The sequence below is a fragment of the Bicyclus anynana genome, chromosome 6 (genome assembly GCF_947172395.1).
Source record: "Bicyclus anynana chromosome 6, ilBicAnyn1.1, whole genome shotgun sequence".
In the NCBI taxonomy this organism is placed as follows: Eukaryota; Metazoa; Arthropoda; class Insecta; order Lepidoptera; family Nymphalidae; genus Bicyclus; species Bicyclus anynana.
In genome coordinates this window covers 12,240,708-12,254,241 of record NC_069088.1, presented here as the reverse complement: position 1 = coordinate 12,254,241, position 13,534 = coordinate 12,240,708, and the positions used below count along the sequence as shown (strand labels likewise).

At 33.4% G+C, this 13,534-nt stretch overlaps 1 protein-coding gene across 1 annotated transcript; it reads left to right on the top strand.

The window, feature by feature from the left end:
* The first annotated feature begins 111 nt into the window (after positions 1–111).
* On the top strand, positions 112–12,799 carry LOC112055126 (uncharacterized). The gene is made up of 7 exons (XM_024095129.2): positions 112–557; positions 3,836–4,006; positions 4,257–4,570; positions 5,769–5,904; positions 6,534–6,651; positions 7,716–7,858; positions 9,231–12,799. Exons 1-7 carry the CDS (start codon positions 435–437, stop codon positions 9,330–9,332), a joined length of 1,107 nt encoding a protein of 368 aa, XP_023950897.1. The 5' UTR covers positions 112–434; the 3' UTR covers positions 9,333–12,799.
* Positions 12,800–13,534: the final 735 nt, after the last annotated feature.

The following is a 13,534-nucleotide window of genomic DNA, read 5'->3' as shown; positions in this document are numbered from 1 at the left end:
TGTGTGTGTGTTATTTATTAAAGAAGTATTCAAAATTCAGTATCTATGTGTACCTTTATTTTGCATCACTTTCAGACAAAACACGTACAGCCTTTGGTAATAAGAGACAAACAACGTAAAGTAAAGCACTGAGATGCATACTCTATGTAAAATATCATTATTCCATTTCATATCTTATATATATTGTCATAAAAGTAAAAATTAAATGCAGTTTCGTGTAAAAAGCTACGCATTATCGAGCACAACTCCAAAATCACAGGTGTGCGTTTGATATATTTTTATAATAGGTATGTGTACTGTATGTATTGTATATCTATACAAGTTTACATAAATAAACGCGTTTATCCACTGGACCTACTTTGTATAGTTTTACTACGTTCTTTACTATATTTTTCTTATTTTTTGGAATAATTTACTCATTTGAAATATTAGAAATGGCTCTCTGTGCTTGCAAATGTCTGAACGTAACATTGGAAAGTGATAAACTAGAAGAAATATTCGATATCGGAAAACTGGAATTATCTTCGACCGAACAAAGGGATACTTTTTTCAGTGAGGTAGGTACGATCGGTAAACATGATTTAACCTTGAGTTTCGACTCCATGATGTGTTTTTGATTCTAACAAATTGACAAAATGAATTCTGTCCTAACGTAACAAGCTTAATTCTTTGAGTACACAACTAATCATATAGATTTGTAGGTACTTACTTCCTAGCTAATAAAGCATGCGATGTTCGTAATAAACATTTAAAACGATTGGCTAATCTATTAATAAAATCTATTATTTATGCATTGACTTATTTGTTTTACTACTCTTTAACAATATGAACATATAATTACTTTTAAACATGTTCACAATTCACATCATTCCAGTCATGTTCCAGCATCCAATACGTCTTTCAGTACTAACCTAATATAAACTAATATCAGGGTAATACTCAAATTAAGTACATAGTAACATAAGTGGTCTACATTACTTCAGTCATTACATTTAAGAAATGCAAATAAAATATATGGAATTATAAGGAATGAACCACACCAGATAGCACAGTGGTGATCAAGCCCCCATTAGGTGGAGCGAGGACATCAAATGGGTTGCAGGGAGCCACTGGATGCTGGCAACTCGAGACTTCTGTTTGGAAGTCCAAGCAAGAGGCCTATGTCCAGCATTGGACGTCCATCGGCTGATAATGATGATGATGAAAAGGAATGATCTACACTGTTAAGAATTAGCACTTGAAATACCAGTATATATATTTTTAATAGGTGCATGTGCCGTCTGTCTTTTAATTCATAAAATACCTGATAAAAGTTTCCTAACAAGCAGCTACTATTGAGAGTTTATGTGCATGTATTATTGCAATGTGATAAATCTAATATAAATATCTCATGCCAGTATTTGTGGTCGCACTCCTCATCAATAGCTCAACTTTTTTTAACAATTATATGCCAGGTTCATTTGGATCAGCATAGATCAGCATTGTTGGTCTAACATTCAAATCCCCTTCTCTCAGTAGGATGACCTGGCAGTGCACTTTGTAGATTTTGTAGTGGTGTGTACTTTGTAGATGCAAAATGTGCAGCCAACCCTGAATACTCATTATGAACCTGAATTTTCCATTTTGTATAATTTGTACTTATTTTGCGTCATTATCACTGGGTGCCCTCTTCAAATTAAAGTTGGAGTTATGGGCAGGTGTAGAAAACTCATCGAGGCTTTTGTAAAATATTTAAGCTATGTGTATAGTCTGGCACGTTTGTTGATGACACTCCCAGGATATGCGGGCGACGGGGGGAAAGACTGTCCTGACTGAAGTGTGGGTGTGAAATTGTGCGTGCGGGGAAGTGAGGTGCATTAGTCGTTGGTTTTTCATTCATCGCTACATGCCCCAGCCCACACGGACTATCGGGATTGTTACAAACGATGTTGCCAAGCTGTAGGGTAACTTTGTCCACACTTTGACATCATCTATCCAATTTCTCTGCTGTTTTCCTGGAGCATGTTTTTGGTATCTTATAGGATCAACCTAGAAAATTCATAGAGGGGTCTCCTTTGCAGATGCCCTAAAAATTCTATTTTGCTCCTCATGATGATTGTCATGAGGCTATGGTGTTATTGCTTACCCTAATTAAAAACCCTGGCACGCCACTGGGAACTGTAGGCTATTCCAATAAACTGATGATGATGTTAATTTTATAACAAACTTATTTCTCAATGATTTGCAATTTTTTTATTAGACAATATGTTGCAATTGCGATTTTAGTTGTGCATGTATTTTGTCAATAAGTTGCTAAGCATAATTGTTTTGCTTTGATCTTTGATTAATAATGATAATCACTGGGTTGCTAAGCAGATCCGCTTACCAACAGATTAACAGTAGATATTATGTTATTGTAAACAGCTGTAAGATATAGATTATGTGTAGATAATAAATAAAAAAGCTGTTGGTAAAACAATGTTGATATTTACTTCATTACATAAGAATTAAATATATTTACATTATTACAGTAACAATGGGGATGATGACTAGGTTGGAATATATTGATTTTTATAATAAATTCGGATAAATAAGGTCAATGTTAACTAATTTATACATAAACAGCAAAGATTGACTGCATATTTGCAAAATAAATAAGATTATAAAATTTCAAAATCTAAAAAAAATCTTTTATCGTAATTAGATAAAAATTCATACAGTTTTAGCTTCCTTACATTAAATGTGACATTTTTCAATAAATGAACTATTAACATAAACGCACAAATAACAAAGATATTAGTAATTTTGTTTGAACGCCCATACATATCTAACTACCAGCGAGCCATCGACGTCACTAACTCGTGCCATTTTGTATGGAGAGTTTTTCAGGGATCCGCGGCAGCGCCGCAAATCTGACCCTTTAAATCCCTGTAGCTGCGAAAGTAATGATCGCAGATACCCTGTTACTTTAACAAAATTGCTTTACTATTAGCATACTCTTAATTTTTTTTATTATTTATATACAATTTAAAAAACTGTCATCATCCCTATTGTCACTGGGCCATTATTTGTTACTCAATCCAATTTGGTCTACTTCAAAAGTAGATTGATACTCATCAAAATTTTTTAAAGTTATCAGAATTTGATTTATTAACTTTTCTCTTTCAATTATTCCTTTTTCACATTTTCACATAAGAATTTTCTTTTTTTCACATTTTTCACATAAGAAATTTTTAAATATAAATACTTTGTTCATCTATATATTTTAAATGATAATTGAGATAGTAACACTATTTACAACTGTCATTTTCATTAATCCGCCCAATTTATTGAAATATATGACATACATACATTTTCCTCCCACTCTTTCTTATCTTTTAATCTTTTATATCAAAATTAAAGGTGTTCAAGATATGGTAGGATATCTTTTGGGTCAGTTAGTCTATAGTAAAGTTATAAAGAAGGGAGATTTGAATTTGTTTGTTTATTTGAATTTGATAGGCTCTGAGTTTCAGAGCCTAATGTGAAACTGGACTAATTTGAAAAATTCTTTAGAATTCTGCATTATCTGTAGGGTACATTTTATTTCCACAAGAACGGGCACTCCGTGAGGAATCTGCTATCATTATATCATTAACTAGCTGACGCCGCGCGGTCTTACCCGCGTGGTTCCCGTTCCCGTTAAAAAAACGGGGATAATATATAGCCTTCCTCGATAAATGGGCTATCTAACACTGAAAGAACTTTTCAAATCGGACCAGTAGTTCCTGAGATGAGCGCGTTCAATCAAACAAACAAACTCTTCCGCTTTATAATATTAGTATAGATATGTATTTGTAATTCTTGTATTTTGTAGAAACTTCTTAGATGTCCTGCCAATCAACTAAAAGTTAATTTAGTGCAACCAGCGCTAATAGGACATAGGAATGTGGATGGCATCACCTTGGAATCATGTCTTGCCTGTGGACAGACCACTCATGCTATACTGCATAACAAAAATGTTGTGCTGATACCCAGGTCCATTCAAGTAAGTACAGACAACAAAAATTATAATATTAGTACTTGCATTTGTTATAAAATTTATTGGTACATAATAATTAGTGTTACTATAATTAAATAAATATATAATATGTATAATTTAAAATTCTTCCACTTTAAATAATATATTCATGCTTAATTATTTTAAATTGTTGCCAATGCCATGTGATATTTCTCATATCTTAAAAGCATATGTCCTATTTAAATTAAAACTTGCTTGTTTAATTTTCATTTTGCAGACCACCATAGATCAGATCAATAGTTTAAAAAGTTCTGATAGTTATTCGCCAGTGTTCAATTTATTAGTGCCAGAAGTAACCAATGATGTGGAGATGAAGGAAAATGTTGACACAAATAACCAATTAGTTATTGATAAAAATGGCTGTTCACCGTCACTGCAAATGATTGGTTCGCTGAAGAAACAGTTGAACCAAACACTGCAATCACATCTAGAGGCCATAGAGGAAGCCGTCAGTCAGTTTAGAGATCAGAAATATGCAGAGTATGAAATTTACAGAGCAAAGGCACAGAAGGATCACAAAATTTTATCTAGGTGAATATTAAATAAATGTATTAGTATTAGCAGTGTAAGCTCACCAACCCGCATTGGAGTAGCTTCGTAGGTCAAAGCTCCATATACCCTCTCCTATAAGGAGAGAGGCCTGGCCCTGTAGTCTGCTGATAATGATGATTATGTGATATTTTATATTAACAGTCTGAGCTTATTTGTAACCCCTACATCCAATTAACTGAGCAAGGAGGAAAATTATATCTTTTGTTACCTAAATGGTGATAACTTTCTCAATCAGTCCAATCATAATAAAATATAATTAAACTAAACCCATAATTGTTACATTGCGTTATGTTAAGCTTTTGGCTGGTGGGAGGCTTCGGCCGTAGCTAGTTACCCTACCGGCAAAGACATACTGCCAAGTGATTTAGCGTTCTGTATAATGTCATGTAGAAACCAAAAGGGGTGTGGATTTTCATTCTACTTACGAGCGAGCCTACTTTCATCTTAGATTGCATCATCACTTACCATCAGGTGTGATTGTAGTCAAGGGTTAAGTTTAGTTAGTGAAGAATAAAAAAACTAATCTAAAAATATGCATGAAATTCTGTTTAGTAGTTCTAGTAAATTCTTCAAATTATGTTTTGATGGGATCATTAACTCTTTTAACTGCCCTTTAACATTTTGTTTGTATAATTATACTTAATCAGTTATAGTAAAATTTTTACCAGAGTAAGGTATAAGGTATAGCTTACATTTCATTTTCAGCAGTTTATGTATGCTTATTCATTAGTTTCATATTTCCTAAAGATTTGATGAGTAAGTACATGTGACTAATGTGGTGCACATGACAAAGAAACTAATATGGGACACATGCATCATAATTTATTTCTGATAATATGGGTTATCTTCAATCAATCTTTAAGCGCATTCCACCATAGGTTGTATCATCACTTACCATCAGGTGTGATTGCAACTAAGCGTGTGCTTATACAAAATGTAAAAAAAAATACAGTAGCAAAAGCACAAAAGAATACATGATATTAACAATACATATATTTTATCAGTTAAAATCCAGCAAATTAGTTACTAGATATTTTTTTTGATTTACACTTTACACCAGTAATTTTTAACAAACTTCAAAAAAGCAGGTATTTTGTTTGATTTATTTTATTTTGTTTTTGATTGAATTTTTTTGACTAATATTTTTTGCATTAACATGAAGAATTTATGTTTACAGTATCATAAGCAAGGCACAAAGTAATATTGAAAAAGACAACTGGGCAAACAACTCCGGCCCACCCTCGCCACTCGTTCCACCTCTACAGAGACGAAGACTGTCTTCTCTTAAAGATGCCAAAAAGTTTACTCAAAAGGTACATTTTATTTTCTAAACCATTACAATATTACTAGCTAATCCAGCAAACATGATTTCACCTCATTTCTTAAAAACAAAACTTACACTTAGGGTGTAAAATAAATATTTATATAAGCTGATTGTGCACACAATATTTCATAAAAATCTGTCCAATGGTTTCGGAGGAGCGTAACAAACACTGTGACAAGAGAATTTTATATATATTAGATAGGGCGGTAAAGTTTGTGAAGTTGCAGGGGTATTCTCTGGATCTACACTTTGTAAATGTTAAGTCGATTGGATATCCTTAGTAACTTAGTGACCAACTAATAGGTTATCCCACTAATATTATAAATGCAAAATTTTGTATGGATGTTTGTTACTCTTTAACGCCGCAACTACTGAACTATTTTGATTTTACTCTGGATCTCCGAAATCCTGAGGGATTTGTGAAAAACTAAATTCCACGCGGCCGAAGTCGTGGGCGTCTGCTAGTAGACTGTAAGTCTTAGTACATATTACTATGGACTACAGTGTATTATTGTCAGAGTTACTTTGATGTGTGCACTGTGTATATGACTAATTTCTACCAGTGCAGTAAACAATTAAAACAATAAATAATAATATGTATTGTTGTCATTATTTCAGTCAGCTGCACAAATACCGCATGAAGAAGATTCCCTGGACGCCGAAGATATTTTCGACCTAGAAGGGACAGACTCAAATAACTTCATGGGCTCAGATCACGAGGACTATGATTCTGATCGTAAGTAATCTTGATCCAGTTGCATTTAAAATAGTCGTATGATTTCTTTATGATAATCGGGGCAATGCCCTACCGACGCACCTCTGCTTAACCGGTGATACCTAAAATCTTGTATTGTGTAGCTTAACGCACGACGTTCGGAAATATCATAAAGAGTGCATCCGACTATAATATCATACTTTTACAATCCCATTATACACATGTGCAGTATACTTGCCACTTCTAACTTTAATGTTGACATATTATTGCAAAATAAGCTGAATATTTTCAAAAAAGATTCCTAGTTTAATTTATGTATAGTAAATTGGAGTGACGTGATAGCCCAGTGGTTATGGCCTCTGCCTTCGATTCGGAGAATAGAATGCCAATCCCCAGCCCTGGCCTACCTTAACCGCCTGGCAATTTACTTTTGTTTAAAAAAATCTCGGTAATTTTACTTTAATAATGAAATCTACTATTTTATCACTATTACTTTATCAAAAATGGTTGTTACAACGTTTTACGACATTTATTTGTCCTCAACAGGGACAAGCTAAGATCGTTGTCCATATACAGTCTGAGTTGTACGATATTTTTTGGAAAATTATGATCTGTTTGTTTATTTGTTTTCTTGTTTGTTAAGCTTGTTGATAAAAAAATAATAATACAAAGAAAATAATACAGCTTCAAATGTTACTTCGCCACTTTGGTACACCGGCGAACTTTTTGAGCTAGAAGAGTGATAAATAAAAGTTTTTTCTACAAGAAACCACCCTAGCCTAATGTATGGGAATGAGTTGATCACATGACCTGTTGATAGCAAATGTCATTCCCATACATCTTTCTAGTTTTCGAAGCGTTAGCGATTGTAGAAAGAGAATCGACGTGCCACATGGCTAGGAGGGCTGGGTTCCCGGGGTGGACGTTGTATAGTACGGTATTCTCCTTCCAGCTTTACAATCACGAAAGTGTGGCAACTGTCTCTGGTTCCATGGTGTTTTTTTCTCTTTTGAGGGCGAAAAATTGTAACCAATTCTAATTCTGTTTTAATTCATCATGATGGAATGTTCAAATTCCAATTCCAGAAGGAAGCAACGACGAAGGCATTCACATCGGAAGGCCGCGCGGTGCTCCCGCCCCGGACTTTGCTCGCTCTCTGCCAATCAGCGTGCCCAAGTTCCCCAGGGAACAGTCTGATCGTGCATCTTTCAAGGAAATTGATGACTTTGTAAGTATTTCTTTACTGTTTCATTTTATACAGGGTGCTCGGGAGTGTTTCCCATGACTCTATAATTATATTCTTTAACAAAATTAATTGAAATGTCTAAGGAACATGTTTTCTAAAATGAATATTTTCGGAGAAAAAATATTTCTTTTGTAAATAGATCTTAAGTTGTGACTCATATATCGCATCCTTATATTATGACCTATACTTATTCATAACTTATTCATTGATAAATAAAATGAAGTAGCTCACTAGCGAAGTTCGGAGTGTCAGTTGCAATATCTCGTCGAAATCGACAATCTTACCACTATGATTACGTCTTTTAAAATGCAAGGATAGATAATGGCGTGTATTACATGGATAGTCAGAATTATTTTAATAACTTTGTATGAAAACATAAAAAGTTTTGTTTTTTAGTTAAAAATAATTAGTTATGCAGTTCGGCTCCTATAAGTGGACTTGTCAAAACCTTGAAGTTATGGGAAATACTCCCGAGAATCCTGCATACATACATCAATCACCTAAATAAAATGGTAAAATATGATTATACCTATTGGGTTATAGTGAAATTACTTACAGTGAAATTCATGGACGTTGTGGGGGCGCCCCCAGGCGATCGTTCACCCACTGAGTGTCGAATTTACTCTTGATTATTTGAAAAATAAATTTAATTCTTGATGAGACGCTCAACTTTTTTATTTACGAAAATTCTGAACGTCGGAACGAGACAATGTACCACGCAATTTGACTGTTAAATTGTATAACTATTAATTAAGCAACAGTAACAAAAACAGCTGGTTAGTAACCACTTTTAATAACCTTGTTATTGATATAACTTGAATTACAAAATACAAAAATGAACCTTAAATGGAGGTCTCAGCCCTATTATTTAATGTAATGTTTAAAACGAATAAATTTCATTTTTATTATTTTCTTCATCTTTAAATTATATTAGTAGTAAGATAAGTTTCTTTATTTACGTCAGCTCTATTTTTGCGTTTATTCTTTCAATCGAAGTGAAAACTTATTTAGGAACGTATAGGATGAGGGAAAATTGACTGAATCCTACTTCCTACTAATATTATAAACGCAAAAGTTTGTATGGATGTTTGGATGTTTGTTATTCTTTAACGCCGCTACTACTGAAGCGATTTGGAAGCTGAAATTTTGTATTGAGATATATTATATCATGGACTAACACATAGGCTACTTTTTATCTCGGAAAAGTCCATGGTTTTCGAGGGATTTGTGAAAAACTAAATTCCACGCGGACGAAGTCGCGCGCGTCCGCTAGTTCATTAAAATGCCACAGAGATATGAAAGATTTCACTTCTCGTGTGCTGTACTACGACTAATATTTTTTTTTAATTATCAGGATGAACCGCAGGATATACCTGCTAGCATTAAAGCGCTGGCTCGCTCGGTGCATGGTGACGTATTCGAGCTGCCTCGCCCTCGCTTCTCCACTCAGATCTAGGGCACCGAAATCCACTCTATGCATAAGTTTCTTATTATAAGTGTAATGGTCTAAGAGCCGGCATTACAAATATATACCCTCATCTGTTAGTCATTAGTGCTATGAAATAAATGATAGACAATGTTCACAGTGACACGTTGCAAATAGGTTGCATAGTTAAATTGCGGCCAAACACATTTTTTCATACAAAATCTAGGAAACCATGAACTAGATCAAAGCAAAGTAATACAGTTAAATTAAGCATATAACAAGATTTCATTTGACATATTAGACGTCTAAATAACTGACGAAGGTATGTAAATAACATTACTTAACTGTTTATATCGGGCAACCCTACAGTTGTAGTGTGAAAGCAGGCAACCTTTACTTTTTCAATTATTTTGGAGGTATTCTATTAATTATTAAAAAATTAAATTAACCAATGAGGGGAGGAGATGAAATAAATTTAAAAAAAATAATCAATTAATACTGTTCGGCGGCAATTTAACTAGCATTCTATGTGTCAATGTGAATATTTTCTATCATTTATTTGATATCCCAATAAAATAACAGATGAGGGTACATACTTCTTGTGGCGGTTCTCGTACTATAAGGACATCTGCTCATCCCAATCTCGAGACAATATACAGTGTTGTGCGTGTACTCTGGTGCGTGAGGTTTATACCTACACATTGGTGCTTTTGAAATGTGATCGGTGACCCTAATACCGTGCCGTTGTGGACAGACAATATAACACAATCAACAATTTTATTGAAATATACTTTCCGTGGTTCGGAGTGTAAACCGTGTGCCATGTCCGGAGGGCAGTTTAATTGGTGTCTTAATCAATGTTCCCTTCTCAATGTTAACGTGTGTTTGTACAACAAAGTCATATAAATGTTTCAAATGTGGTTGTAAGGTAAGCTTCCATGTAATTATTGTGACAACTAAAAAGTAGTAAGTAAGCAAGAGGCTATGAATGTTGTTAAAAGATCAGAATAATTATTACTATTATTAAATAAACCAAAAATTTTGTTACACATTTGGATGTGAATCCGAACAATGAAGAACTGATTTGATTAAGTGTATAAGTTTTGAAAGATTATGTATTTTATTAGTATTGATAATTATGTATAATCCAAAACCATTATAAACGTTTTATAACTGCACCAACAATTAGTTTTGCAATTTGTGTCAATTATATTAATTATCAATACATTTTATTGTATTTAAGATATTACTAATGATATGATATTATAGCCCCTTTCCCCGTTAATAAAATGTGTTCACGGAACGCTACGATAATAGGGTAGTTGACTCATGTCAAATTTAGTAGAAATAATATTAATTTCGTATATACATTGAATAAGGGTCCGAAATATATAAATATTAATTAATAAATTTTTAAAGTATTTTAAAATTTTTACAAACGTCAAAAACGCTGTCGTCCTTTTTGTGATTTCACCAAAAGAATAAACATCAAACTATTTAATAACCAATCATTTTGTCAAACACTAAATAGTTGGGTAAGGTTTACTATTTACATGAAACCGATAAAATATTGACCATCATGATCTATTCCGTTTTGGCCCATACTCTAAAAAAAATACATATTTAAAAATGATAAATGTTTTTAATCTAGTAGAACGATAATGAACAATTTTAAGATCCTTTTATAAAAAGTGTCAACTAGCCTATTAACCGCACGCGTTGGATTGACGTGTATCAAAAAATCGAACCCATTACCAGTGGCGTGCACTTCATACATGCATTAAAGTACTACATACCCTAAGAGTTGTCTCCTTAATTGCTTATTAAATTAAAAAAAATCCAGTTTGCTTTATTTTATTACTAGTGCATACCCTGATCGACAAACTTATGCACGCCACTGCCCATTGCGTACACGTTTAGCGAACGCATACGCTGCGAGGGGGCTGTAACATCTAATGCAGAACATTTCTGACAAGTAATGTTTTATGAAAATTATATATGTACCTTTTAAATATATACTATATCTCAGTAATATACTTTGTCCTGTCATTTTAAGGTATGTCAAAAGTATGAATGTTGTGTGGCATTGTTATTAATGAGCGAGCGACTGGAGGCGTATGTCAATGACTTTGTTGAATTTAAATAAATGGATTGAAAATTAACATCTAAGTCATAAATATCTCTGTTATGCGATTCAGAGTTTTTTTTTATTAATTTTTATCGTCGCGTTATCTTAATGATAAGTGAAAAAGTGTACAAAATATTGCATTTCATACTAGTCTGTTAGGGTCACGAAATGAATCAGCAATCAATTTGATTTACATCATAATTAGATAGTACCTCTCATCATTACTGACTTGCGTAATTGAAAGTTTGTAATACGTTTATTTTTTTATATAAAACAAAAATATTTTGAATGACAAAAGTGAAACGGAATCGAGGCGGCAGTAGGCGTTAGGTATTTTGTATTCTTTTGTTTTATGATGTGTATACTTTACCTATAGCGTAGGTCGTGTATCAAGCTTTTGATATACCGCACCGAAGGTGCAGTACTTTCGACTCTTCCGGTGCCAGCTTTATATATGTTACCGTTAAATTGTAAAATACGTTACTTTATAATATCACTCGCGATATTGTAATCTGTCATTATATTGTGAAGTGAACATACTGATTACCTACTATATAACTTGGTTTTTTTTCGGAGAGAAACCGTTAAGTTGCAATCTTTCAACTGTCCGAACTTGCCCCTGATTGGTCGGTCTTATAGCAGACCGTTTTGTGTCTATAGAGTTAGGAATGAGACAAATCAGTCAAATAAAATACTTCAAGAATTGTGACATCACGTATTAATTTATGACTTATTATACCTAAAGTCCGACCTAAGTGCCCGGCACCCGAATTTTTGTATTCTGACTTAACCTAACCTAACTTTAGATTTGACAAAATTGTACTTATAATTAACAATAACAACATTTTACTAATGGAAGAACAGTGTTTGCAATTAAGTGTTTAAAAAAAAATAGGAAACGCACTGGCCACCCCTCCGATTTTCTTTCTTTTTCTTTTTTCTTTGATTTGTCCATTGTAAATTTTTACTATTTTTATTATGCCCGCTGTAATATTTTTGTAACTCTATGGTTATCCTGATTGACAATTTAATGGTTTCACTTCCGATAAACGAAAAATAACACGTTAAATTGTAATGTTCACTTCACAATATACCGACAGTTTACAATATCGCGAGTGAGATTATAAACTAACGTATTTTACAATTTAACGGTGACATATACATGATGGATTATATCAGTGTCTTCCAATAGCACTGTTACTTGTAATTGATTTATGTTCGTATTTTATATTGTGACGTCGGTGTTTCAGTCAGTTGTTTTAGTGTAGCTATTATTATAGATATTTGTTTTATTGGTGTGACGATACTGAGATGGACCTTGAATGTAAAGAGTTGTAGTGATCATGTAATAAAAAATACAAAGAACGTCGATTGTTGTTTTCTTTAATATTCTATATACCTACCTATTTAAATAAGTATTAAAGCATTCAACCGCTTGCCTGAGAGTTCTCATTCAGTCTTGCCTTGAAGTTTAGATTATTGGTGGCAAAAAACACTGACACTAAAGTTCCACACTTTAGCAGTTCGGATAAGAAATATTGAAGCGAAACGTTTGATACAAGTCGCTTAGATGTTAGCAACGTAGAGATGGCATTCATGGCATCTGTTAAGTATAAAGGAGAATCAGGTTCAAAATAAAAGTTATAAGTAATATGAGACATAAAAGGGCGCACCCGCATGCATGCGCACGCTGTTGGCGGCAGCGCACGGTGAAAGGTGCGCTGAATGAGTTGCGCACAAAAACGTAACACTGTTATTCGTTCATCGAATTTTACTGCCCATATTTTTTCATACCGGGGGCTATATATGAAAAATCGATTCTTAAGGAGTAAATTCCAATAGATTTATTTCTAATCCTAAACTAAAACATCTACATAGTTTACATATTAGATATTTCATAGACTAATACACGATTTTTTTACATACACACATGATCCTAAAAGGGTAAGGGTTTTTTTTTGCACAAAGTTAAGTTGCTTGGTTCCCGAAAAACTTAAATTTTTATTATGATAACGAAAACTAAAAATAACTACAGACTATCGCTGACCGCAGAGAACCTACGTACAGATCCTATCCCTATCAAATATTTATGCCATTTATCTAT